The sequence below is a fragment of the Microcebus murinus genome, chromosome 16 (genome assembly GCF_040939455.1).
Source record: "Microcebus murinus isolate Inina chromosome 16, M.murinus_Inina_mat1.0, whole genome shotgun sequence".
In the NCBI taxonomy this organism is placed as follows: Eukaryota; Metazoa; Chordata; class Mammalia; order Primates; family Cheirogaleidae; genus Microcebus; species Microcebus murinus.
The window spans coordinates 25,823,361-25,846,528 of record NC_134119.1 but is presented as its reverse complement, the minus strand read 5'-3'; the positions used below and the strand labels follow the sequence as shown (position 1 = coordinate 25,846,528).

Genomic DNA, 23,168 nt, shown 5'->3' with positions numbered 1-23,168 from the left:
AGGGGCACCTCATGCCCAGCGGGCTGTCGACGGCCCTGTGGGTCACTCCCAGGGCTTGGCTGCGCTCATGCCGGCAGAGGCTCCCCAATCTAGCCTGGGACCTCAGCCTGCTCGGTGGCTCTGGGGCTTCAGCCTCACCTGTGAGATAATAGACCACAGGATTTCCTGGGGTGAGATGCCCACGCTTTGGGGGCAGGCCGGGGGTGGGGGTGGTACACTGCAGAACCAGTCAGAGGGAGTCACATTTCAGGGGTGACAGTCACGGAGCAGGCCTTGCTGGTGGTTTGAGCAACCCACAGTCCTGCAGTCACACAACTGCACAGCCACGGCACCTGGACAAAGGTGTCCGTACGTTAAGGGAACCCAGAGCCAGTTTCTCTGCCGTGAATGAGGGAGGACCGTTTCCTGCAGGCCTTCGGGTGGGCTGGGCTGGGGAGGCCCCGGGCTTTGGTGGAGTTGGGGGTCTGCGTGTATGCTGTGTGGGGGAGTCGTGGGTGGGAACTGAAGCTGGAAAGGCGAGGTGGGTCCAGGGGGCAAAGGGCTGACACGCAGAGAGATTCAGGTGCTCAGTGAATTGCTGAGTTTTATTCCCTGGTCAGTGGAAGCCTGGCCGTGCCTGTGTTTGGAGGGAGGGGCTGGGGGTTGAGACTGGGCAGGCAGGGACCAGATAGGGGCGGCATAGGCAGGCTCCCGGGGAAGCTGGGGGCGGAGGTGACAGTGATTCAGGCCATGAGGCTGACGTGACTTGACCTGATAGATAAGCAGGGTCTTCCACTGAAGACGCCTCCAGTTTTGAGCCTGGAGTTTGCTCCAGTGGTTTTACCTCAATGAGGGAAGTGTGAGGAGACGTGTGGTGCCCTGTTTGGTTCTGGGCGCTTCCAGGGGGGCTCGGCAGGGTTAGATGTTGGAGACCAGGACTAGTGTTTGGCCATTAGGAGGCCCCTGTTTGAGGGTAAATCCTTTCCTTTCCTTTCCTTTCCTTTCCTTTCCTTTCCTTTCCTTTCCTTTCCTTTCCTTTCCTTTCCTTTCCTTTCCTTTCCTTTCCTTTCCTTTCCTTTCCTTTCCTTCCTTTCTTTTCTTTTTCTTTCTTTTTTGTCTTTCTTGACAGAGTCTCACTCTGTCGTTCCGACTAGAGTGCAGTGGCATCATCATAGCTCACAGCAACCTCAAACTCCTGGGCTTGAGTGGTCCTCTTGCCTCAGCCTCCCAAGAAGCTGGGACTACAGGTGCTTGCCACCATGCCCTGTTTCTTTCTTTCTTTCTTTCTTTCTTTCTTTCTTTCTTTCTTTCTTTCTTTCTTTCTTTCTTTCTTTCTTTCTTTCTTTCTTTCTTTCTTTCTTTCTTTCGCTTCAAGGGAGGAACTCAAAGCATCTAATTTTTCTATTTTTAGTAGAGATGGGGTCTTGCCCTTGCTCAGGCTGGTCTCAAACTCCTGAGCACAAGTGATTCTCTTGCCTCAGCCTCGCAGAGTGCTAGGATTACAGGTGTGAGCCACTGTGCCTGGCTGAGGGTAAATTTCTGGGAGGTTGATGAAATGAACTTGGTGAGGAATTTGGGGGCAAGGAAGTGGCAGTCAGGACAAAGCTTGGCTGCTCGTGCCCACTGGTCACCCTGCCTCTGAGTCTTCATCCATCTTTGGTGACACTGCCATGGGACAGGGTTTTCCTTCCCTCTTCCTTTCTCCTTCCCCTACTGCCTTCGTCTGTCCAGTGTGTCTTCTTGGGAAGCTTCAGGGAGGGTGGCATTGGCTCTGGGCAGCCAGAGGAGGCAGTGGCCTGCAGGCCAGAGAAGTGGCTGGGGCTGGCAGCTGGGCATCTTGAATGGAGTGGGGCACTTATGACCTGGCTGGCCTGATTTCTTGAAGCTCCCAGGCTTGGCCTGCTTGGGGACACAGGAGCATGAACTCAAGGGCCTGGGTACAGGCACTGGGCAAGAGGCCCCAGCTCCCACCCCCATTTTGCCATGGAAGCCGGAGCAAGAAGGCAACTGTCTCTTGCTCTCCCTCCTTCCCCTCCTCCTCCTCCTCCTCTCTGCCTGGCTGAGCCAGCACTTTTTTCTTCTCTCCTTTATCTGCTCAAAGAGTACAGGGTGTTCTGTTTCTCCTGTGCATACAGATCAAGGAGCGGATGTTATTTCTTTCTTTCCCCAAGGCGAGAGAAGGACAGGCAGGCACTGAGGACCATTTAAGCGATTCTTCTTCTCAATAAGGCAGTTTCTCATAAATTAGAAAAAAAAAATCCAAAAGGTGACACAAAAAGAAACAAGTTGCCCCTTCTCCCTGGAGATATCAGATTGCTCAGAGGTCCAGTTGAGCACCTAGCACATAGTAGGTGTCCTGGCTCTTTTTTTCACTTTTGGTTGGACTCTGGGTTGTGTTGGCTCTATGGGCTGACATGGGCTGCATAGCAGACTCCCTTCCCTGCCCTCTGTGGGCTGTGTGCAGGGCATCTCTGGCTTCTTGGGGACACAGGGGTTGACCGGCTCATCTGGTGCAAGGCCTGAGGAGGCACAGGACTGTGGGATTAGCAGTGAGGGTCCCATGGACTCACATGGCCCCTGCTTACCTGCATGGCCTCCACCTGGCACCCCGTGTGTGATGTCTGAGTTCAAGGTCTCTGAGACCCAGTGTGGGGAGCCGGGAGCTCTTCCTATGCTCTTCTTACAGGGCAGAGTGCCGGCCCCACTTCCCACATCCGTTCCACAGCCCATTCCAAAGACAGTCTGCTCATGATGTAGCTGCAGACCTTGACACATTATTTTCATGCACGAGGACCTAGAAAATGCTGGCAATCTTGTGACATCCACGTAAGGGCCTTATTTGACATCGGGACAGTGTGGTGAGGACAAGCAGGCCCAGCTGGCCCAGCAAGGCTCCTGGATCCAGGAAAACAGGTAGCTGGCTGGGACGGCACCGCTGGCGACAAGGCCTCTTCCCCTAGCCTGGCTTCCCGAGGCAGGAGCTTATCTGGTCCCCTGGTTTTCAGAGGTGGTGCCCCAAGAAGCCTGGGGGTTCTGCGATGAGCGGGACCCCCAGTTTCATGCCTGTTACACCCTGGACCTCATAGCAGCTTTTCTAGAAGGGGTTCCACCAGGAAGGTGTGAGAACCACTGCAGCCATCCTGCCCCTTTAGTGTATACAAGAGATTGTTTGGGGGTGGGGGTGGCCTGGGACAGGGGCGCTGGCAGGGCCCCCCCAGTCCTGGGGAGCTGGAGTGAGGAGGCTGGGCAGCAGCAGCGCCACGTCAGTCGCGGGGTGCCCTGTGGCAGTGGCGTCACCGTAGCAGCTGGCGCGGGGCCCTCCAGGAGCACGCAGCCAGCGTGTTTACAAACCTGACGCAGCGTCCCGGGCTCAGCGGCGGGCAGACATCCGGCAGTGGCATCATCGCTGACCCCTCCCCGCCCGCCCCGTGCGTGCGGGCAGCCACATCCTCACCTCTAAATTTAGTCCGCAGGAAGGACTACCTGGGGGAGGGGGAGGAGGGGAGGGATAGGTAGGGGAGGAAAGGACTCGAGCCAGCCTGGCACCTCTGGGGGCAGGAGGAGAGGGGGCGAGAGTCAGGACAGAGAAGTGGGGAAGAGGAAAGGGCCTGGTCCCCTGGGAAGGCAGGGACAGAGGCTCTCCTGGAAGGGGGCGGGGAGCCCCAGCTCTGAGCGGGGAGGCTGCCCTGAGGGGCTCCGGGCCTCGGGCGCCACCTCCTGGCCCTCTAGGAAACCGGTTCTGCCCAAGTCTCCAGCCTGGGTCACAGGGGTTTGGAGGCGTTTGAGGGGAAGGAGGGCATCCCTGTCTAGGCCCTGGGGTGGCATCGTCAGGGCATCTCTCCTCGGCAGGTGGAAGGGGGCGGGGAGGCGGGAGGAGCAGCTTCTTGGCCTGAGCCTATTTCGAAAAAGCCCCTTTGCCAAACCTCTGATGAATGACGTTGGGGGACGCTGTGCAAGTGATGTGGAAACCTCAATGGTCAGACCTTGAGTTGTGCTGAGAAGGAAGTCAGTGCTCCGGCCTGTGGTTGGTTGATGACTTGATTGGAAGGCAGGGATGCGCATCGTGTTATCGAGGTAAACATAAATGCATACATACAGTGAATTACACACGTCTTAAATGTGCAACGCAATGCTTCTTTATATGTATACGTGCAACGGCCGAAATCAAGATGCATATTTCCTCTACCCCATCAAGTTTCCTCCTGTCCCTTTTTAGTCATCTCCCCTTCCTTATGACCTCTCTTCTGACCTCTATCTTCACAGATTCGGTTTACCCCTTCCTGAACTTCCTGTCAGTGGAGTCACACAGCATGTAGGCTCTTTTATCTCTGGCTTCTTTTGCTCTGCGTCATGTCTTTGAGGTGTGTGTGTGTTGTTGAGAGCATCAGTAGTTGGGTTCTGTTTGTTGCTGGTGAACATTCCATTGTATGAATATGCTACATACAGCACAATGTATTTATCTAGTCTCCCGTTGATGGACTTTTCGGGTATTTCTGTTTAAGGGTTGTTATGAATAAAACTGCTGTGTGCATCGTTTAATGTATCTATTTGGTGGAATATGCCCTCTTTCTCTTGGGTGTTTTTGTAGAAGTGAGATTGCTATGTCACGTGCAGCTTTAGTAGGTATGGGTGACAGTTTTTTATATACCCCTTGTTGTCTGTTGTCCTCCCCACATTTGTCCCCTGTTAGATCCTGGATACTATTAGATTCTGCGACTTCAGCCAATGAAACCCCAGCAAAGCCAACTGGAATCTCAGTTGCTTGTATTGGGGAAGGAACAAGGACAGGATCAGAGCTGAGTGAACCCCCCCCCCAGGATGGCCCCCAGATGCCTCCAAAACCTCCTGGTCATTCTGGGAAGAGAATGGCAACCTCTCCTAGCCCTAGGGCCAAATTCAGGGACCCCTTGGCCTCCTGGGCATCAGCTCCCCTAGTCTGGCGTCTCTGAGCAAGCTGGCTTAGTGTAACTGTCAATTTCATGTCTGGCCTCTGGTGCCACAGGTCCTCATGGTCCACCGTTTCCTGGGTTCCTTGCTGCTTTGTGGTGACCGAGGGGCTGGGTGACTGGGAAAACAGCCTACCCGGAATAGCAGGCTTGTTGGATGCCGGCCTCGTGGCACTTTTGGGGGGGAGGGCGGGACTATGTCCTGCCCACCAAATTGCCACCTCATTGAGGCTGTGAAGACCAACAGAAAGCCAGAGGAGAAGAGAAGGGGCAAGGGAGACAGTGCCACGGGAGAGGCAGGCGGGAGAGGGAGAGCAGAGGGTCCAGCATTGTGTGTGCAAGCTTCTGGGGGTCGGCGTGAGCTTCCTGGGGTCCGTGCAAGTATCCTGGGGGCTACGTGAGTATCCTGGCATTGGCATGAGCTTCCTGGGGTCTGTGCAGGTATCCTGGGGTTTGTGTGAGCATCCTTGGGGTTGGCACAAGCTGGACCACAGCAGCTGGGCTGGGCTAGGCTGTTTTGGGACCAGCAGCCCTGGGGTCAGTCTGACCTTGGCCTTCTTGGTCATCCCCTCACTGGCCACCTTTTGTCTCCACTTTGAGGCCTGTGGTCAGTGAAGAGGTGGTAGCTAACAGGCTTGGGGGTGGGACTGAGGATTTGCACAGCTGGGGATGGGCTCCCAGGTCTCCTGCCCACTGGTGGGGTTCCAAACTACATCCCTCTCTTACTTTCTTTTCCCCTCCCTTCCTCTCATCTCCCCTTGGCTCTTCCTTCCTCCCTTCTGCATCCTTTGGAGGTGGCTCTTCTTGTCCAGGTCCTCAGGGAGGGAGGGGGGGGACTTGAGGTTCCCCCAGAGGGCAGCGTGTGACTGGAGCCTGTGAGTGCCCCTTGGGGCAGGGGGGCAGGTGATCTGCGACGCTCCCTCCTCCCGCAGGTTCCTAGGAGGCGAGTGCGGACGGTATGCAAAGTTGTGAATCCAGTGGCGACAGTGCGGATGACCCTCTCAGTTGTGGCCTTCGGAGAAGGGGACAGCCTCGTGTGGTGGTGATTGGCGCCGGCTTGGCTGGCCTGGCTGCAGCCAAAGCACTTCTCGAACAGGGCTTCACGGATGTCACTGTGCTTGAGGCTTCCAGCCGCATAGGAGGTCGCGTGCAGAGCGTGAAACTTGGTAAGTGCCAGCCCAGCCTAGCCACCTCCCAAGGTCATCCTTTTGTTCCCTAGTCCCTGTCCCTGCCTGAAATATCATTTTAGCCCCTTCCCTGGGATAAATGTTCCATCATGCATCCTGCCTGGGCATTTTCCTGAAACTTCCTTTGCCCCTCGCAGCAGCCCTCCGAGGTGCTCGTGGTAGGGCTCTGATTGATCTCCATTTTTTGGAGAATGCTGGCGTGATGCTGGCCTGGGGTTCACAGCGTTTAGGAGGAAGGTGACACCAAAACTCTGTGGCTCTGGGTAGGTCAGTTTCCATTTCACAAGAAGTGGAATTGGGCAAGTTCCTATTAGTCATCAACTTTTTTTTTTTTTTGAGATAGGGTCTCACTCTGTCACCCAGGCTAGAGTGCTGTGTCATCATCATAGCTCACTGCAACCTCAAACTCCTGGGCTGAAGTGATCCTCCTGCCTCAGGCTCCAGAGTAGCTGGGACTACAGGCTCATGCCACCATGCCCGGCTAATTTTTCTATTTTTTGTAGAGATGGGGGTCTTGCTCTCCCTTAAGTTGGTCTCAAACTCCTGGCCTCAAGTAATCCTTTGGCTTTGGCCTCCCAAAGTGCTGGCATTATAGGCATGATGCCTATAATAATGCTGGCCTGTGCCCTGCCTAGTCATTAACTTTCAAGTGTGAATTAATGTATCATGACTGAGAACTCGCCCTAGGGAGCTCAGGTTAGCAGGGGTGGAAGGGGATTTGGGGCCTCCTTGCGAGTGATGGGCAGGTCTTGCGCCTGTCTGGAAAGTGGATCTGTCCAGGTTACAAAGTAATGAGGACCCTGGAGAAAGCAGCCAGGTAAGAGACTTGCCCCAGGGCGTGGGCAGAGTTTTGCCAGGGGTCCCAGAGAATGAGGACATTGTCTGAAATGCAGCTGGAGGCCAGGGCTTCCCAGCCAGCATGGGGTCTGACCATTCAGTGGCTGAGCGGGTGGGGCCCATGAAAATGACCACACATGGTATGGTGGTCTGGAGTGTGTGGGCTACGTGGACCGTCTGGAGGATTTTGTGTCTGTGCGTGTTCCCATACCAGGAAGCAAGGCCAGCAGCGACTGTGCCCACTTGCTCAGAGAAGTAACTGGTCAGGCGTAGAATCGGCAGAGGTTGATGACACATGGGGAATTTCTTGTTGCAGAAACTCTGATTACATTAAGCATCTTCTCCTTGAGCATTGCCTGGAAGGCGTACGTGAAGTTGTGTCACTCTTCCCCTGGCACACACAGGAGAATCTTCTGGCAGTGAGGGGGAAAGCACTGTCCAAAGCGCTCGTAAACCTGGGGCAGCCAGAGGGAGGTCCCGGGACTCTGTGCCCAACACCCGTTGGCTGGCTGGATGCCTAAGGGAAGCGGGGCCTCCGTTTATGATTCTCCAGTCTTGATCAGACATTCAGGCTCTGACATAGAAACAGGAGACAGGAAGCCAAATGGCCCAGTCTCAGTGGTAGCTGACAGCTGGGACGTGCCACGAAGGGGGATGATGCTACTAGGCAGGGAGGTGCAAGAGATGGCGCTGCAGGAAGCTGAGCGGCTACACAGTTGATCGATTGATCAATCTATTGATTGGGTGGGAAGGCTCCCTAGGAAGAGAGAGCTGGGTGGCCTCAGTGATCATGGGAGTTGGGTAGGTAGTGAGAAGAGGTAGGTAGTGAGATATGATGTATGTGAGGAAGATCGAGGCGGCACTCTGCTGGGAGAGGGGACAACACGTCAGGGCAGGGGTGTGTGTGCATGTGTCATGTATGCAGACATGCAGGGCTGAAAGCCCTGCTGCAGTTGGATCTGCTGCACCAGGAAATGATAGCTGTGAACTTGTCAGTGGTGAGAGCAGGGATTGAGGGCAGAGGCTCCAAGGACACGATGGGGTAGGTGTGGAGATGATCTTGCTTCTGATCTTGAACTTCTTACCTCTTTCCTGCTTTTGCTGAGCATCCAGAGGCAGGAAAGGCTGCCCAGTGGCTGTGTGACTGGGAGCTCTCTCCTGTGCTCTGGAAAGGGTTTGGGTCCTTCCCCAGAGTGCCAGTCACCTTTTGCTCCTATTGGGAGCTCAAACCAGGCAAGACATGGCAGGGAGCACCAAGCCTGAGGCTCTAAAGGAGCATTGTAAATTCAGTGACCTCACTGCCCACCAGGAACCCACGGCAGGCAGGGCACTGGGCTTCCAGCTTCTGGTGCCTTCCAGTTTGCCCACTTTTCCTGGACAAAGGGGCCGATATATTCCTCCTCTTCTTCCAGAGTTACCAGGAAATTGTCTTGGTGGCTGAGGTGTTAGGTTGATTGTGTTTTCTCTTGTTTTTGTTACATTCAGGCACACAGTGTTATATTTAGTAACTGGCAATTTGATTAGAAGTAGCCTATGGACCAGGCATGGTGGCTCATGCCTGTAATCCTAGCACTCTGGGAGCCCAGTAGGAGGATCGTTTGGGGTCAGGAGTTCAAGACAAGCTTGAACAAGAGGGAGACCTGTCTGGACCAAAAATAGCAAAAATTAGCTGGGTGTGGCGGCACCTGCCTGCAGTCCCAGCTACTTGGGAGGCTGAGGCAGGAGGATCGCTTGAGCCTAGGAGTTTGAGGTCGCAGTGAGCTATGATCACGACACTGCACCCTACCTGGTGTGACAGAGCAAGACCCTGTCTCAAAAAGAGTATCCCAGGAAAGGGAAGGCATAAAAAAGAGGAATGCCCAGTTTCTGGGGTGAAGGGTAATACTGTGGTTTGTTGTAGTGTATCAGATAGCTATTGCTGCGTAACAAGCCACCCCACAATGTAATGGCCTAAAACAATAACATTTTATTTGCTCAAATTCTGCGGGTCAGCAATTTGGGCAGGACTCAGTTAGATATTTCTTCTGCCAGCCTTGCCTAGGCTTCCCCATATGGCTGCAGTTATCTGGCAGCTTGACTGGGGCTGCTTTGTCTAAGAGGGCCTTACCCATCTGTCTGGTGGTGGGCACAGGCTTTTGTGCCAGCAGGTTGGAAGAAAAGCCTGGGTTTTCTTCCATGATTGTCACATTCTAGGATGATGAGAATGGAAGCCATGAGGCCCCTTGGGGCATGGACTCTGAAACCACAAATGTCACTTTCACCGCATTCTATTAATCACAGCATGTCACAAGTCCAGCCCAGATTCAAAGGGTCAGGAAACAGACTCTAATTCCTGACAGGAGGAATGAAAAAGTCACATTGCAAAGGGGCGTGTGTACAATGAATTATTGTGACTATCTTGGCAAAAAATTGAGCACACATATCTTGAATCAGGCCTGTAAAAGCAAAACACCAAAAAATGTTCCTATCTATTCTTTTTTCATTGTTTCAACTTCTTTGGGAGTTAGGCAGGGAAGAAGACAAATGGGTCATAGTCCCTGCAGCATCAGAAGAGGAAACTGAGGCTCAGGCACAGAGGCAGCTTGCCTCGGAGCACCTGGTAGTAGGGGGGATGGGGTAGTAGAACTAGTTTCCAGGCCCATCGCCCCATGGACCCAGGAGTTGCCTCCACTGTGCAGCCAGACACTCAGGGTTCCACCACCTGTGCCAAAGGATTAGCGAGCTTAATTTTCCTAGAAGTCTGTTTTAGACTGCTTTGGGGAGGAATCTTCCAAAGTGGAATGTTTGTGCTTCTCTCCTGCCCTGCACTGAATTTGGGGGGCACTACTTTCAGTCTGGGGAAAGGCTTTAGATTCTGGGGCCACTGGTGATGTTGAGGAATTAGAGGAAGCCCAGGTGGGGACCTTGCTGTCTCACTGGGACCCATGGGGACCACAGTACATCTTCCAAGTGGGGAGGCAGCCATGAGGAAAGGGGGTCTGGTATCTGGTGTCACCTTAGAAAAAGGACAGCCTTCTCTAATTGGTCCACTGAGGTGACTCTGGGACAAATCACAGAGTCATTCGGGGTGGCATTTGTCTCTGCTGTAAAGTGGTTTTCACTTGGGACTCTTCATGAAGGACTTTGGTTGCCGGAGGGGGACTCTAAGCCCTTCTGCCCTGTCATGGGGGTGGAAGGAGGCTCTTGGAGGAAGGAGGAGGAGGAGGCAGTGAGTTGGCCCTCTCTGGAGAAGGCCCTGCCCCTCTAAGGGCCTGTTGTTGTCACTCTCAGGACACGCCACCTTTGAGCTGGGAGCCACCTGGATCCATGGCTCCCATGGGAATCCTGTCTATCATCTAGCAGAAGCCAATGGCCTCCTGGAAAAGACAACCGATGGAGAGCGCAGCGTGGGCCGCATCAGCCTGTATTCCAAGAATGGTGTGGCCTGCTACCTTACCGACCACGGCCGCAGGATCCCCAAGGACGTGGTTGAGGAATTCAGCGATTTATACAACGAGGTGAGGTGTGAGAAGAGCAGCTGGACGTGAGGGCGCTGGGGCAATCAGGAGGCCTGGGAGGTTTCCTATGAGCCTGATTGTGTCTTCGCACACTCTCTGGGCCCTGCCTTTGGAAAAACGGGACAATGTGAGGATGATGAACACGATGAGTGGAAAAGGGCTAGGCAAGATTATTGTTATGTGTGATTAAATGATTCTTCAAAAGGCCTTTTGTTAGATTTATTACTAGGTAATTGGGTGGTGGTGATTGTCATTACTGTTCTTTTTACGAATGCTCTCATAAATTAATTTTAAAAAAAACTTTATTTTCTAATTGTTCCTGGTATATGGAAATATAACTGATTTTTATATGTTAATTTTAGCTACCTTGCTAAAATATTTTAATTCTAATAGTATATCTATTAATTATATTAGTTTATATCCTAATGCTATATTAGAATTGCAAATGTATAATCCTACACAAAATTGAGAAATTTTGTTTTTTTCCTTTCTAATCCTCAGACCAGCATTGTCCAATAGGACCTTCTGCAGGGGTGGAGATGTTTTAGACCTATCTAAAACTATCCAGTGTGGTAGTCACTAGCCACATGTGGCTCTTGAGCACTTGAAATGTAGCTAGTGAAACTGAGGAACTAAGTATTTAATTTTATTTAATTTTGAATTTCTACCGGTGTCTAGTGGCTACTGTATAGGTTAGCATAGCCATAGACTATTTCTTTTTCTTGTCTTATTCCACTGCTTAGTATCTCAGTACAGTGTTGGATAGCAGTGGCAATGGTACACATCCTTCTCTTATTTAGATTTTTTTTTTTTTTTTTTTTTGAGACAGAGTCTCACTTTGTTGTCCAGGCTAGAGTGAGTGCCGTGGCGTCAGCCTAGCTCACAGCAACCTCAAACTCCTGGGCTCGAGTGATCCTTCTGCCTCAGCCTCCCGAGTAGCTGGGACTACAGGCATGCGCCACTATGCCCGGCTAATTTTTTTTATATATATATCAGTTGGCCAATTAATTTCTTTCTGTTTATAGTAGAGACGGGGTCTCGCTCTTGCTCAGGCTGGTTTTGAACTCCTGACCTTGAGCAATCCGCCCGCCTCGGCCTCCCAAGAGCTAGGATTACAGGCGTGAGCCACAGCGCCCGGCCTTCTTATTTAGATTTTTAAAAACTTATTAATATTTTTAGTATTTTTTAGTGGTTTTGTGAACTGCACTGAATTAGCAAAGTAATATGTAGGCCTTGTCTTCTGCTAGCTTGTCATTTATGGTACAGTAATCTTTCACTACAGGTCAGTAAATTGACCAGCAAGCATCTGTTGTGCATTTTCTAATCTCTGGGCATGAGAAAGGAGAAATGACCCTGCTTTGGGGTAGTCCCTGCTCTGAGAAGGACAGGAACACTCAGTATCTTGTGTGCGTGCGCTGACAAGGTGTGTTAGGTATAGTCCCCTCGTAGTGTGTGTTCTCACATGCAAATAGACTGACTTATTTATTTATTTATTTTTAGAGAAATGGTCTCACTCTATTGCCCAGGATGTAGTGCAGTGGCATAATCATAACTTACTGCAGCCTTGAACTCCTGGGCTCAAGTGATCCTCTTGCCTCAGCCTCCCAAGTAGGACTAACTTTGTTTTAAAATTTTTTTGTAGAGACAAGATCTCACTGTGTTACCCAGGCTGGTCTCGAACTCTTGGCCTTAAGAGATCCTCCTACCTTGGCCTCCTGAAGTGCTGGGATTACAGAGACCAAATTATTAATAATGATCAGATAAGAACTAGTATTCTCCTAAGTAGACCTTCCTGGTCTAATGGGAATCAGTCACACCCTGATTCTCAAGTTATTGTGAATGCTTTGAATATGGATGTTTCTTGAGAATGGCTTTCAGGGCCCATGACTTTTTTTTTTTTTTCCTTTTTCTGAGGCAGGATCTCGCTTTGTTGCCTTGGGTTGAGTGCAGTGGTGTCATCATAACTCACTGCAGCCTCTCACTCCTGGGCTCAAGCAATCCTCCTGCCTCAGCCTCCTGAGTAGCTGGGACTATAGGCATGTACTACCATGCTCGGCTCATTTTTTTCTATTTTGGGTAGAGACAAGGTCTCACTCTTGCTCAGGCTGGTCTCGAACTCCTGACCTCAAGTGATCCTCTCGCCTCGGCCTCCCAGAGTGCTACGATTACAGGCGTGAGCCACCGTGAGTGGTATGACTTATTCTTTTAAATGTCTCTAAAAGTAGATCATCATCAACTTCTGCACTTAAAAGTGCTTAATGAGAATTGGGATGAGTATTATTAGCTGTCACAGACCTGTCCCATTTTTTTTGGATCACATTGGGAAGATGTGAATTAACCCAGGAGAGGAGACTGCACCCATGTGACAAGCCCATGTTCTGTGAAGACTCCTAGTTAGTGGCTGACACAAAGAATCATGTTGATGTTGATAGACTAAATTTGTTATCCCTCCGCTGGGCATTTTGGCCTCTAGTTAACAAGCTGAGGACTGGCTACCATGTTGCTTATCACCCAAGGGAAAAACCCAGCGAGGAGGAGGCGAGTTGAAAGCCTGACTCCTTGGCAGTGGTCCTGGGTGAGGAATTTGCTGAGGACTCCAGCTAAGGCTAAACACCCCGCATCTCGTGACTGTATGGAGGAAAGACAGAACAATTTAACTCATTTTCTTTTTTGTAAGTTAGACTTCAGAGACATGTTTAATTCATGTTTCTAGCTCATGTGGAGGCCTTTCCCTTGAGTGGAGTGGTCGGGGTGGGGAGTGGTGGACATCAATCGTCTTTGTCCCCTTCCTTCACCCTGTGGCCCGGGCTGTACCCCAGGGCTGGGGGTGGGACAGACATTCCTGTGAATGTGTGCCACTGAATTCACAGTCCCTTTAGGAAGGGGAACAAACCACCAATCAACTCAGCCACAGAGACCCAGCCAAAGAGCCTCTGTTTGCCGTTGTCCTGGGAATGACAGCAGTGGGCGTGTGACCATGCCACCTTCCTGCTCATGGCCCTTCAGGGATGCCAGGGCCTTGAATGAAGTCATAGTGCTTTATGCCTCAACCCCTGCCTGCCTTTCCAAAGTTGGCTCTTGTAACTTTCTCCTGCTGCCCACTCCAGCAAGACCAAACCACTTCAAGTTTCCTGAATGCATCTGTGTCTCTCTCTTACCTTTGAGTATGCAATTCCTCTTTCTGAAGTGCTCCCCGACCCCACTACCAACCTGGCTGCCTCCTGACAGTGCAGGCTTGTCTGGGTTAATCTCACAGTCTCTGGGTTCTTTCCTATTGTAGTACCTCATGTAGAAGCAGTCCAGCTGGGGAATGTCTCCCTAACTTGAGTGAGGACAGGGGCCGGGGGCTGTCTGTCTTGCTCATGTTACAGCCTGTGTCTTGCACAGAGCCCAGTGGGTGTTGGGGCCCAGACCTTGCCTCTTGGGGATCCCACACCTGCCTCTGCACTGGCTTATTTATTCAGGGAGTCCTCCATCATGTTTGGGGGCTCAAGACCAGGCAGGTGGGGGGAGGACTGTGGGACCCTGTTCCAAGGGACTGATCATCAGTATCTGTCTATCAGGTGTGGGTTGGAGTTCTGCTGAAATATGCCCGGGAAATGTCTTTCCATTCCTCGGCACACTCAGGCTTCCTCGACATCATTCCTGCCATGTTCCTTCCTCCCCTCCGCATCCCGTCTTCCTTACAAGTGGCTGAGGCCTGAGGGTACTTTGTATGGACCTGGGCAGGCCTGGGAGGTGTCTCGGAGGCATTGGATTTAAGAGCCCCCTTTTGCTCCCTCTCCCCCAAATACTGGCCAGTCCACAGCTCCAGACTGTCCTCTTGGGAGAGAGCAAAGCAGACATGCTTGGGTGGGGGTGGCGGGGTGGCGGGGAGGCAGGGGAAGAGGCGTGGGCATGGTTCTTGGAAAAAGTAAATGTGTGCAGGTCCACATACTCCAGTGGGAGATGGAGCCCATGTAGACGTGTGCAGAGCCGGCGGGGCGGGGGTGGTTTCGTACCCATGAGCTCCAACTGTTTCACTTTGTTCTCAGTGAGGGCCCAGCAGGGGAGCCTCCCGGGCCGTCCCACCCTGCTCACGAGCTGGACGTGGGGAGCAGGCAGCCCGGGCAGCTCGCCATCCCTGAGCGTGGCTCTGCTGGGCACAGCCTCAGTGCAGCATTGGGGGACAGCTGGGAGCGGGTGACTTTTGAGGCGGGGCCCACCTTCTTTGAGAGGGAGGTGTGATGAGGGAGTGTGTTTTCAGTCTCCTGGGGTCTCTCGGGCAGGTCTATAACTTGACCCAGGAGTTCTTCCGCCATGATAAACCTGTCAACGCTGAAAGCCAGAACAGCGTGGGGGTGTTCACCCGGGAGGAGGTGCGCAACCGCATCAGGGATGACCCTGACGACCCGGAGGCCACCAAGCGGCTGAAGCTCGCCATGATCCAGCAGTACCTGAAGGTATCGTTGCTGTCTCGCGTGCAGGTGCCAGAGTGAGGAAGACTGATTCTGGGGGCAACTGGGTCCAAGGAGGGCTACGCTGCTCGGAGGTCCTGCTCCTCCCCGTGCCCAGCCCCAGCGGTCACCTGGCTTCTCCCTGGGTCTTCCTGCAGGTGGAGAGCTGCGAGAGCAGCTCACACAGCATCGACGAGGTGTCCCTGAGCGCCTTTGGGGAGTGGACCGAGATCCCCGGCGCCCACCACGTCATCCCCTCGGGCTTCATGCAGGTTGTGGAGCTGCTGGCCGACGGCATCCCCGCCCACGTCATCCAGCTGGGGAAGCCCGTCCGCTGCGTCCACTGGGACCAGGCCTCGGCCCGCCCCCGGGGCCCCGAGATTGAGCCCCGGGGCGAGGGCGACCACAATCACGACACTGGGGAGGGCAGCCGGGGAGGAGAGGAGGCCCCGGGGCGCAGGCGGGACGAGGACGAGCAGTGGCCGGTGGTGGTGGAGTGCGAGGACTGCGAGATGATCCCGGCGGACCACGTGATCGTGACCGTGTCGCTGGGCGTGCTCAAGAGGCAGTACACCAGCTTCTTCCGGCCGGGCCTGCCCGCGGAGAAGGTGGCCGCCATCCACCGCCTGGGCATCGGCACCACCGACAAGATCTTTCTCGAGTTCGAGGAGCCCTTCTGGGGCCCCGAGTGCAACAGCCTCCAGTTTGTGTGGGAGGACGAGGCGGAGAGCCGCACCCTCACCTACCCGCCCGAGCTCTGGTACCGCAAGATCTGCGGCTTCGACGTCCTCTACCCGCCCGAGCGCTACGGCCACGTCCTGAGCGGCTGGATCTGCGGGGAGGAGGCCCTCGTCATGGAGAGGTGCGACGACGAGGCGGTGGCCGAGATCTGCACCGAGATGCTGCGTCAGTTCACAGGTGCGCCCGCTCCCACCTGGCCCCTCCTCCACCTGCGCCCTCTGCCAGACCCCGCAGCTCCGCTCACTGAGGCGCAGGTGCTGTGTCCACCGCGGAGCCGCTGCGGGGTGCCGCGCTCAGACTCAGGCTCCTGAATTGCTGCCGCTCCCAGACACTCCAAACCATGGGCACTGCATTTCTTCTCTTTTTAGGGGCTGATGGTAAAATACTCAGACGTCACTGCCAGTTGCCCACTTCCTACTCATTCTCTGCTGCTTGCTAAGAGTTAGATTTATGTTGTACTCTGATACTTTTAGGTGAATGTTTTTTTCACCCATTATTCCAGGAGGGCCTCACAAGAACCCCGGATGTTAGAAGGAGAAACATGATTATCTGTAATGTGTTTTTTTTTTTTTTTTTGAGACAGAGTCTTGCTCTGTCGCCCAGGCTAGAGTGCTGTGACGTCAGCCTAGCTCACAGCAACCTCCAGCTCCTAGGCTCAAGCAATCCTCCTGCCTCAGCCCCCCAAATAGCTGGGACTATAGGCTCACACACCACACCTAGCTTATTTTTTCTATTTTTAGTAGAGACAGAGTCTCATTCTTGCTCAAGCTGGTCTCAAACTCCGGACCTCAAGCGACTCTCCCACTTTGGCCTCCCAGAGTGCTAGGATTACAGGCATGAGCCACCACTCCGGCCTGTACTGTTTTTTAAGATAGGAAAATGAAGGCCCTGAGAGATAAGGGGTGTTTTTCTGGGGGTCACAAACAGGTGCTGACTGGGTACACAGCCAGAGCCTGGCCCCCTCTCCCCTCCCTGTCCTCCATGCGTGCCCCCCCCACCCCCAGCAGCCTGGTCTTCCTGGGGCCCTAGAGGTGGAGTGAGCAGTGTCCGTTCAGGGATGTCTCCTGTGTGCAGCCATGTCTTATCGTCCCTCTCCTTGGCTTTTCTGACTCCCCAACAGGGAACCCAAACATTCCAAAACCTCGTCGAATCCTGCGCTCGGCCTGGGGCAGCAACCCCTACTTCCGAGGCTCCTATTCATACACGCAGGTGGGCTCGAGTGGGGCGGACGTGGAGAAGCTGGCCAAACCCCTGCCGTACACAGAGAGCTCCAAGACGGCGGTGAGTGTGGGGTGCGTTTGGTGAGCGTGGGGTGCGTCTGGTGAGCGTGGGGTGCGTTTGGTGAGTGTGGGTGCGTTTGGTGAGTGTGGGTGCGTCTGGTGAGCGTGGGGTGCGTCTGGTGAGCGTGGGGTGCGTCTGGTGAGCGTGGGGTGCGTCTGGTGAGCGTGGGGTGCGTTTGGTGAGCGTGGGGTGCGTTTGGTGAGCGTGGGGTGCGTTTGGTGAGCGTGGGTGCGTTTGGTGAGCGTGGGGTGCGTTTGGTGAGTGTGGGTGCGTTTGGTGAGCGTGGGGTGCGTTTGGTGAGCGTGGGGTGCGTTTGGTGAGTGTGGGTGCGTTTGGTGAGCGTGGGGTGCGTTTGGTGAGCGTGGGGTGCGTTTGGTGAGCGTGGGGTGCGTTTGGTGAGCGTGGGTGCGTCTGGTGAGCGTGGGGTGCGTCTGGTGAGCGTGGGGTGCGTTTGGTGAGTGTGGGTGCGTTTGGTGAGTGTGGGTGCGTCTGGTGAGCGTGGGGTGCGTCTGGTGAGCGTGGGGTGCGTCTGGTGAGCGTGGGGTGCGTTTGGTGAGCGTGGGGTGCGTTTGGTGAGCGTGGGGTGCGTTTGGTGAGCGTGGGGTGCGTTTGGTGAGCGTGGGGTGCGTTTGGTGAGCGTGGGGTGCGTCTGGTGAGCGTGGGTGCGTTTGGTGAGCGTGGGGTGCGTTTGGTGAGCGTGGGGTGCGTTTGGTGAGCGTGGGGTGCGTTTGGTGAGCGTGGGGTGCGTTTGGTGAGCGTGGGGTGCGGGCGTATCTTGTGTGCGTGCCTGGTCCAGGGTGAGGAGGAGAAGGGCGACCTTCACTAAGGGGCGTGAAGGTGAGGCGGAGGTGGAGTAGCTCTTTTCATGAAAGAGAAAACAAGAAGAAAATGTGCACTTAACATCTGGAAGAAAAAATGGAATCAGGTGGAAACTTGACATGCTTTCTTAAAGTTATGAAAACTGAGCCATTCCATGCCATGCTGGCTAATATGGCAGCTATCAGCCACTTTCAATTTAAATTAATTAATTAAAATTTAAATTAATACAGAAAATTAAAATTTTAGTTCTTTAATTGCAGTAGTCTCGTTTCAAGTTCAATAGCCACATGTGGCTAGTGGTTCCCATATTAGACTGTGTAGCTATAGAACATCTCCAGCATCATAGAATGTTCTCTTGGACAGCACCTATTTCAATGGAAATGTTTTCCCAATATGTTTTAGAAAGTAAAAATGAGAATACTGAGGCCCAAACTTATGTCAGCTGTATATCTAACAGATACTAAATCTGAGAAAAATATATATTTTTGCTCCCATAAAAAGTACATTTTGAATTTCCCCAACCAAGTGTACACATACAACAAATGTTAAAACCTCAACAGTTATAGTTAAAATAATTCTTGGGTGTAATTGGTGAAGGAAATTTCACTCAACCAACATGTACTGTGCCTGCCCCACTGAGAGAGCCATCCTCAGAAAGGCCCTTGCTGCTACCACAGCCATCCTTCTAGAAAGCAAATCTCTTGTCACCTGCATCAGTTAAGACTAGTGCATGTAATGAAAAGCAAAGCAAAATAAACATAACTGTGGTTTAAACAAGGAGAATCAAAAGGAAATCTGGAGGCAGGTGGCAGGATTGGGTATCATTAGTATCTGCCTCCCATTTTCAATGCCACCTTGTGGCCTAAGAGGGCTGCAGAGGCTCCAGCCCTCACATCTGCATCTTAGGCTGGAAGGAGGAGGAATGGCAGATGGGCAAAAGAGGGGAACCCTTGGAGCTCAGTCATGTGTCTCTAAGCAACAGTGCACTCAAATCTCAGTGGCCAGACCATAGTCACATGATTGGACCTAGCTGCTGGAGAGGCTGGGCAAAATCATTTTTATTCTGGATGGCAATGAACCCAGTTAAGAATGAGGGCTTTGTTACTGAGGAGGCAAAAGGAGAAGGGGTGGATGTGGAAGTAGGCAGCTCGTGCACTCTGTCACAATATACACATCCTGTTAGTGTAACAACCTGTGTGTGCTCCCTGTTAGTGGGAGACAGCCCCACTACTCAGAGTGGGTGGTCCATGGCCTGACAAGCACCAGCTTCCCGTGAAAGCCTGTTAGAGATGCAGACTCTCAGTCCACCCTAGACCTGCGAATTAAAAACTCTGCGTTCTATTGGGATCCATAGCTGGCGCCTTTGCACATTCGGTTTGAGAGGCACTAGGATAAAATCCAAACAAGCTTGGGCTACAAGAACTTGTACCTTATCTAGACCTCACCTAGACAGCCTGCTTTCTTGAGGTTGAGCCCTGGCTGTCCCCAAATTCTCACTGTCCCCCAAACAAGATCTGCCTTGGCGCATCTTTGCCCCTACTTTCCCCTCTGTCTGAAATGTCCTTGTCTATTCACCCAGCATTGCCCAAGAACCAGTCCAAAGGTCCAGTCCTCTGGGAAGCTTTGTGGGATGCCTCTGACACTGGGCCTCTTTTCTGGGCTGCCAGTGCCTTGCTCAGATACCCATCATGTCATGTATGACACTATTTAGTAATTGGGTTTCATGTCTGGCTTCCCCACCAGCATGGAAGCTCCACAAAGCAGCAGCCTGGTCACCTTTTATCTTCCAAGTGCCCAGAACAGTCTCTGGACCCTAACAGGGGCCCCATAAAGGTTTGTTAAATTACCACCTGATTTTATTAAGTGCTTATGTTCTTCCAGGTTCTAAGTGCTTTAGATACATGATTCCAATTAATCCTTACAACTGCCCTCAGAAGTAGGTGGTATAAACCCATTTGGCAGATGAGAAAATCAAGGCTTAGGGAGGTTAAACCATTTGCCCTGAGTTCACTAGTGAGAGGCACAGGGAGCCTTTGAGACTGCAGAGCTAGGACTCCTAACAGCCTTGGGACAGAAAGAACTGAGGTCTGGATGTTGGGGGAAGAAGCAGGGGAAGATGGCCTAGTAGCATGGGCAACTCCTCATCCTGTGGAAGCAGCAATACCTGCATCTCAGATGCCTGCTTAAGCCTCTCTGTTAATCTGGGTGGGGGATTCTGGAGCAGATGGCGAGCCTTGGGGCTTCTGCTACCCCCAACCCTCACCTCCCCTTCCCCCTGCCCAGCCCATGCAGGTGCTGTTCTCTGGTGAGGCCACCCATCGCAAGTACTACTCCACCACCCATGGTGCTCTGCTCTCTGGCCAGCGCGAAGCCGCCCGTCTCATTGAGATGTACCGAGACCTCTTCCAGCAGGGGACTTGAGGGCTGTCCTCACTGCCGAGCGTGTTCCTTAAAGAACCACTAACTCGTGACCTCTGGCCCCGTCCCTTGCCACTGTGTGCTCCTAGCTTCCTAATCCTCTGTAGAATGGATTTTTATCTTCTGTAGAGCTAGACGACCTAAATGGCTTCAGACCCGGCCCTGTAGCTTTTCCTTTTCTCTGTGCCGGGTGGTGACTAGGGTGGGTCCCGTTGATTTACCTCTGTGCTCCATCGCTGTCCTTCCCAGTCCGCCCTTGGGGTCGCTGTCCTTCCCTTTCTGCCCTGCCCCAGCCTCATTATTGTAAGTGCCTTCAATACTTTGCATTTTGGAATAATAAAAGAGGCCACCGCCCCCTGCCCCTCTGCTTCTCTGGTTTTCTCAGCCTCTGTGCCTGTGTTTAGCCCACCCCCTTTGAGTGGTGGTTGGGGGAGCCGTGGCCTGCGGTGCTCCTAGAAGGGAAGGTCTTTCCCTTTTTGCGTTTACTGGAAAGAGGTGTCCCCTCACCCCCATCTGTTTGTGGAGTGTCCCTGCAGGACTGGCCTGGGTCTGCTCGCTGGCCCTTTGCCAGACTCCGCAGAGTGACTGGGTGACAAGCCGCTGGCGGGAAGGGCAGTTCTGCGGGAGTTCTGGCAGTTCAGCTGCCAGCTGAGGCTCTATGCCAACTCAGAGGTGTGCATTATTAACTATGTCACCTGGCCACGGAGGTGACTGCTTTTGAGCCTCTGGGAAGGTAGATGGTATGGCCACTGTTTTCTTTTTGCCAGGAGGGCTATCCTGTGTTGGCCGCCAAGGCCTTGCCACTTATTGCAGGGTAGATTTTTCTTCTCTTTTTGATGAGTGCAAACACATACACCACCTTAAATACCCTCACCCCGCACCCTACACACACACACCCCTATACATATACTCAACTACACCTCCACACACACGCACAGAGCCTTAAGAAAACAGTTGTTTTCCTTTTTTTCCTTTTTTTTTTTTTTTTGGAGATAGAGTCTCACTCTGTCACTCAGGCTAGAGTGCAGTGGTGTCATCATAGCTCATTGCAACTTCCAACTCCTGAGCTCAAGCAATCCTCCTGCCTCAGCCTCCCACAGTGCCAGGCTTACAGGCGTGAGCCACTGTCTGGTCCCCAGTTAGTCATTTTCTTACTCCAGATTTCTAGTGATGGCATTTGAATTCTGTAGAGCTGAGCAGGTGGGATGATGGGGAGAAGTTTTGAAAAGCCAGGGGGGCCCCACTGGTCTCACCCCACATGAGCTCAGGTTGGTCCCCCATCAGACATTTAGGGCTGTGCCGTTGCTAGGACTTGACATCTCTCCCGCCTCCCGCCGGGTTAAGAAGGAGATGTCCCCGCCCAGACACACCTGCACACAGGCCCGCCTGCATCCACTGACATGCGGCCCATACACACAGCCACCTAGGTGCACATACCTCATAGGTGTCTTGCTCGGTCAGGCTTCATCCGCCAGAAGTCTTCATGGAGTCTATGTCAGGGACTCATACCCACCTGCTGGCATAACTGAAAAAATTAATATACATCTGAAAAAATTTTTTTTAAATAGACGATCTGTTCCTGTGGTTTAAGCTCAAGACCTATATGAGGATACACTGAAATGTCCCCTCACAGTGTCCCTGTCACCGTTGCCCATCACACAGCCCCATGTGTATCCATTCCTAGATGCGAGTCAATATAAGGATATAATCTTCTCCTTCCTTTTTATACAAAAGTCCTGAAGTTTTCATCCTGTGCTGCATTTTGCTTGTTTTAGTTAACAATGTATCTTGGACATCGTTCCATAAGAGCACTTAAACAGACAACATAGATTTGGGCCTTACTTTGGTCACAGTATGTCTGTCTCTTCTCTGGCCCTGCGTTACTTTACAGGAAGTCACCTTCTAAGACCTATTGCCTTCCATTAGTCAGAGTCTACCTCTACTTTCCCCGATTTTGGATTTCCCCACCAACTGCAGTGGGACGGACAAAAGCAGCCCCATCATGTAAGTACAGGGGGAAAAAGTAATCAATAGGTTCTCAGGGTCCAAGCATAGGAATTTTAAAGGGCTCCATGGAAGGCAAAAGAGCTGGAAATGCTTATTTGGTGGCTGCAGTCTAGGGAGCTGCAGGTGCAGGTAAGAGGAAGGGAGAGAGTATTTACTTAGTGCCAATTGCCTGGCACCATGTCACGTGGGTGTGACTTTGATTTACCATGCATCCAGCTCAGGCTGGGGAGGGCAGTTTATCCCCATGGGGAAATGAAACCTAAAGAACTGACTTCCCCAAAGTGACTCAGGTAGGTGGTGATGCTGAAACATGAACCGAGGTCTGTCCAAGTCCACAGTGTAGACTTATGCTGTTGTACCATCAAAAGAAGAGGCTGGTGCCACCAACAAAAAGCCTGAGGCCATTGTTGGAGGGAGTGGACATGGGTACAGCCACACTGGGGGACTGTGTGGCAGAGTCACCTAAAGCTGGCTATGTACCTGCAAGAAAGGAGTACAGATGCTCCACAAAAGTACACACCAAAGCATGCATAGCAACATAGCTCGTAACACACAGAAGCCAGGAACAGCCCAGATGTCCGTCAACAGCCGAGTGAATTAATCGTGGTGCACTCATACCATGGAACAGTATGTAGCACTAGAATAAAATGAAAGGAGGTTTGCAACAACATGCATTAATCTCAAAAACATTGTTGAGTGGAAGAAGCCAGACACAAGGCTATTATCATATACTGTATGATTTCTTTTATATGAAGTTCAAGGGCCTGCAACAACAAATCTAATCAGTGGTGTTAGAAATGAGGGGTTGCGGTGTGGGGGGCACTTCCTGGGGCCACAGAAATGTTCCACATCGTGATCTGGCTGGCGTTTGCATGGGTATGTACGTTGGTAAACATGCACCAAGTTATACACAGAAGAAAGTTAAGTCTGAGGACACCCTCCCCCAGCCCTCCTATCCCAAAACATGGCTGTGTTGGCACAGCCGATTTCCTCCCTGCAGCAGAGATGACGCATCTGAGA

At 52.6% G+C, this 23,168-nt stretch overlaps 1 protein-coding gene across 4 annotated transcripts in view; it reads left to right on the top strand.

Annotated features, from left to right (window-relative positions):
* The window catches only part of SMOX (spermine oxidase), a 39,242-nt gene extending 18,734 nt beyond the window's left edge, over positions 1-20,508 (top strand). For 2 of the 4 annotated variants that reach the window (XM_076010958.1, XM_076010959.1), the window contains exons 2-7: positions 5,858-6,091; positions 10,220-10,446; positions 14,715-14,888; positions 15,041-15,800; positions 16,744-16,904; positions 20,007-20,508. In XM_076010958.1, the coding sequence (XP_075867073.1) occupies positions 5,884-6,091; positions 10,220-10,446; positions 14,715-14,888; positions 15,041-15,800; positions 16,744-16,904; positions 20,007-20,144 (1,668 nt within the window). In that variant the 5' untranslated portion in view covers positions 5,858-5,883 and the 3' untranslated portion in view covers positions 20,145-20,508. Of the gene's footprint in view, positions 1-5,857; positions 6,092-10,219; positions 10,447-14,692; positions 14,889-15,040; positions 15,801-16,743; positions 16,905-20,006 lie in introns of those variants that run through there. The other 2 variants (XM_076010960.1, XM_076010961.1) reach the window with 2 other exon arrangements.
* Positions 20,509-23,168: the final 2,660 nt, after the last annotated feature.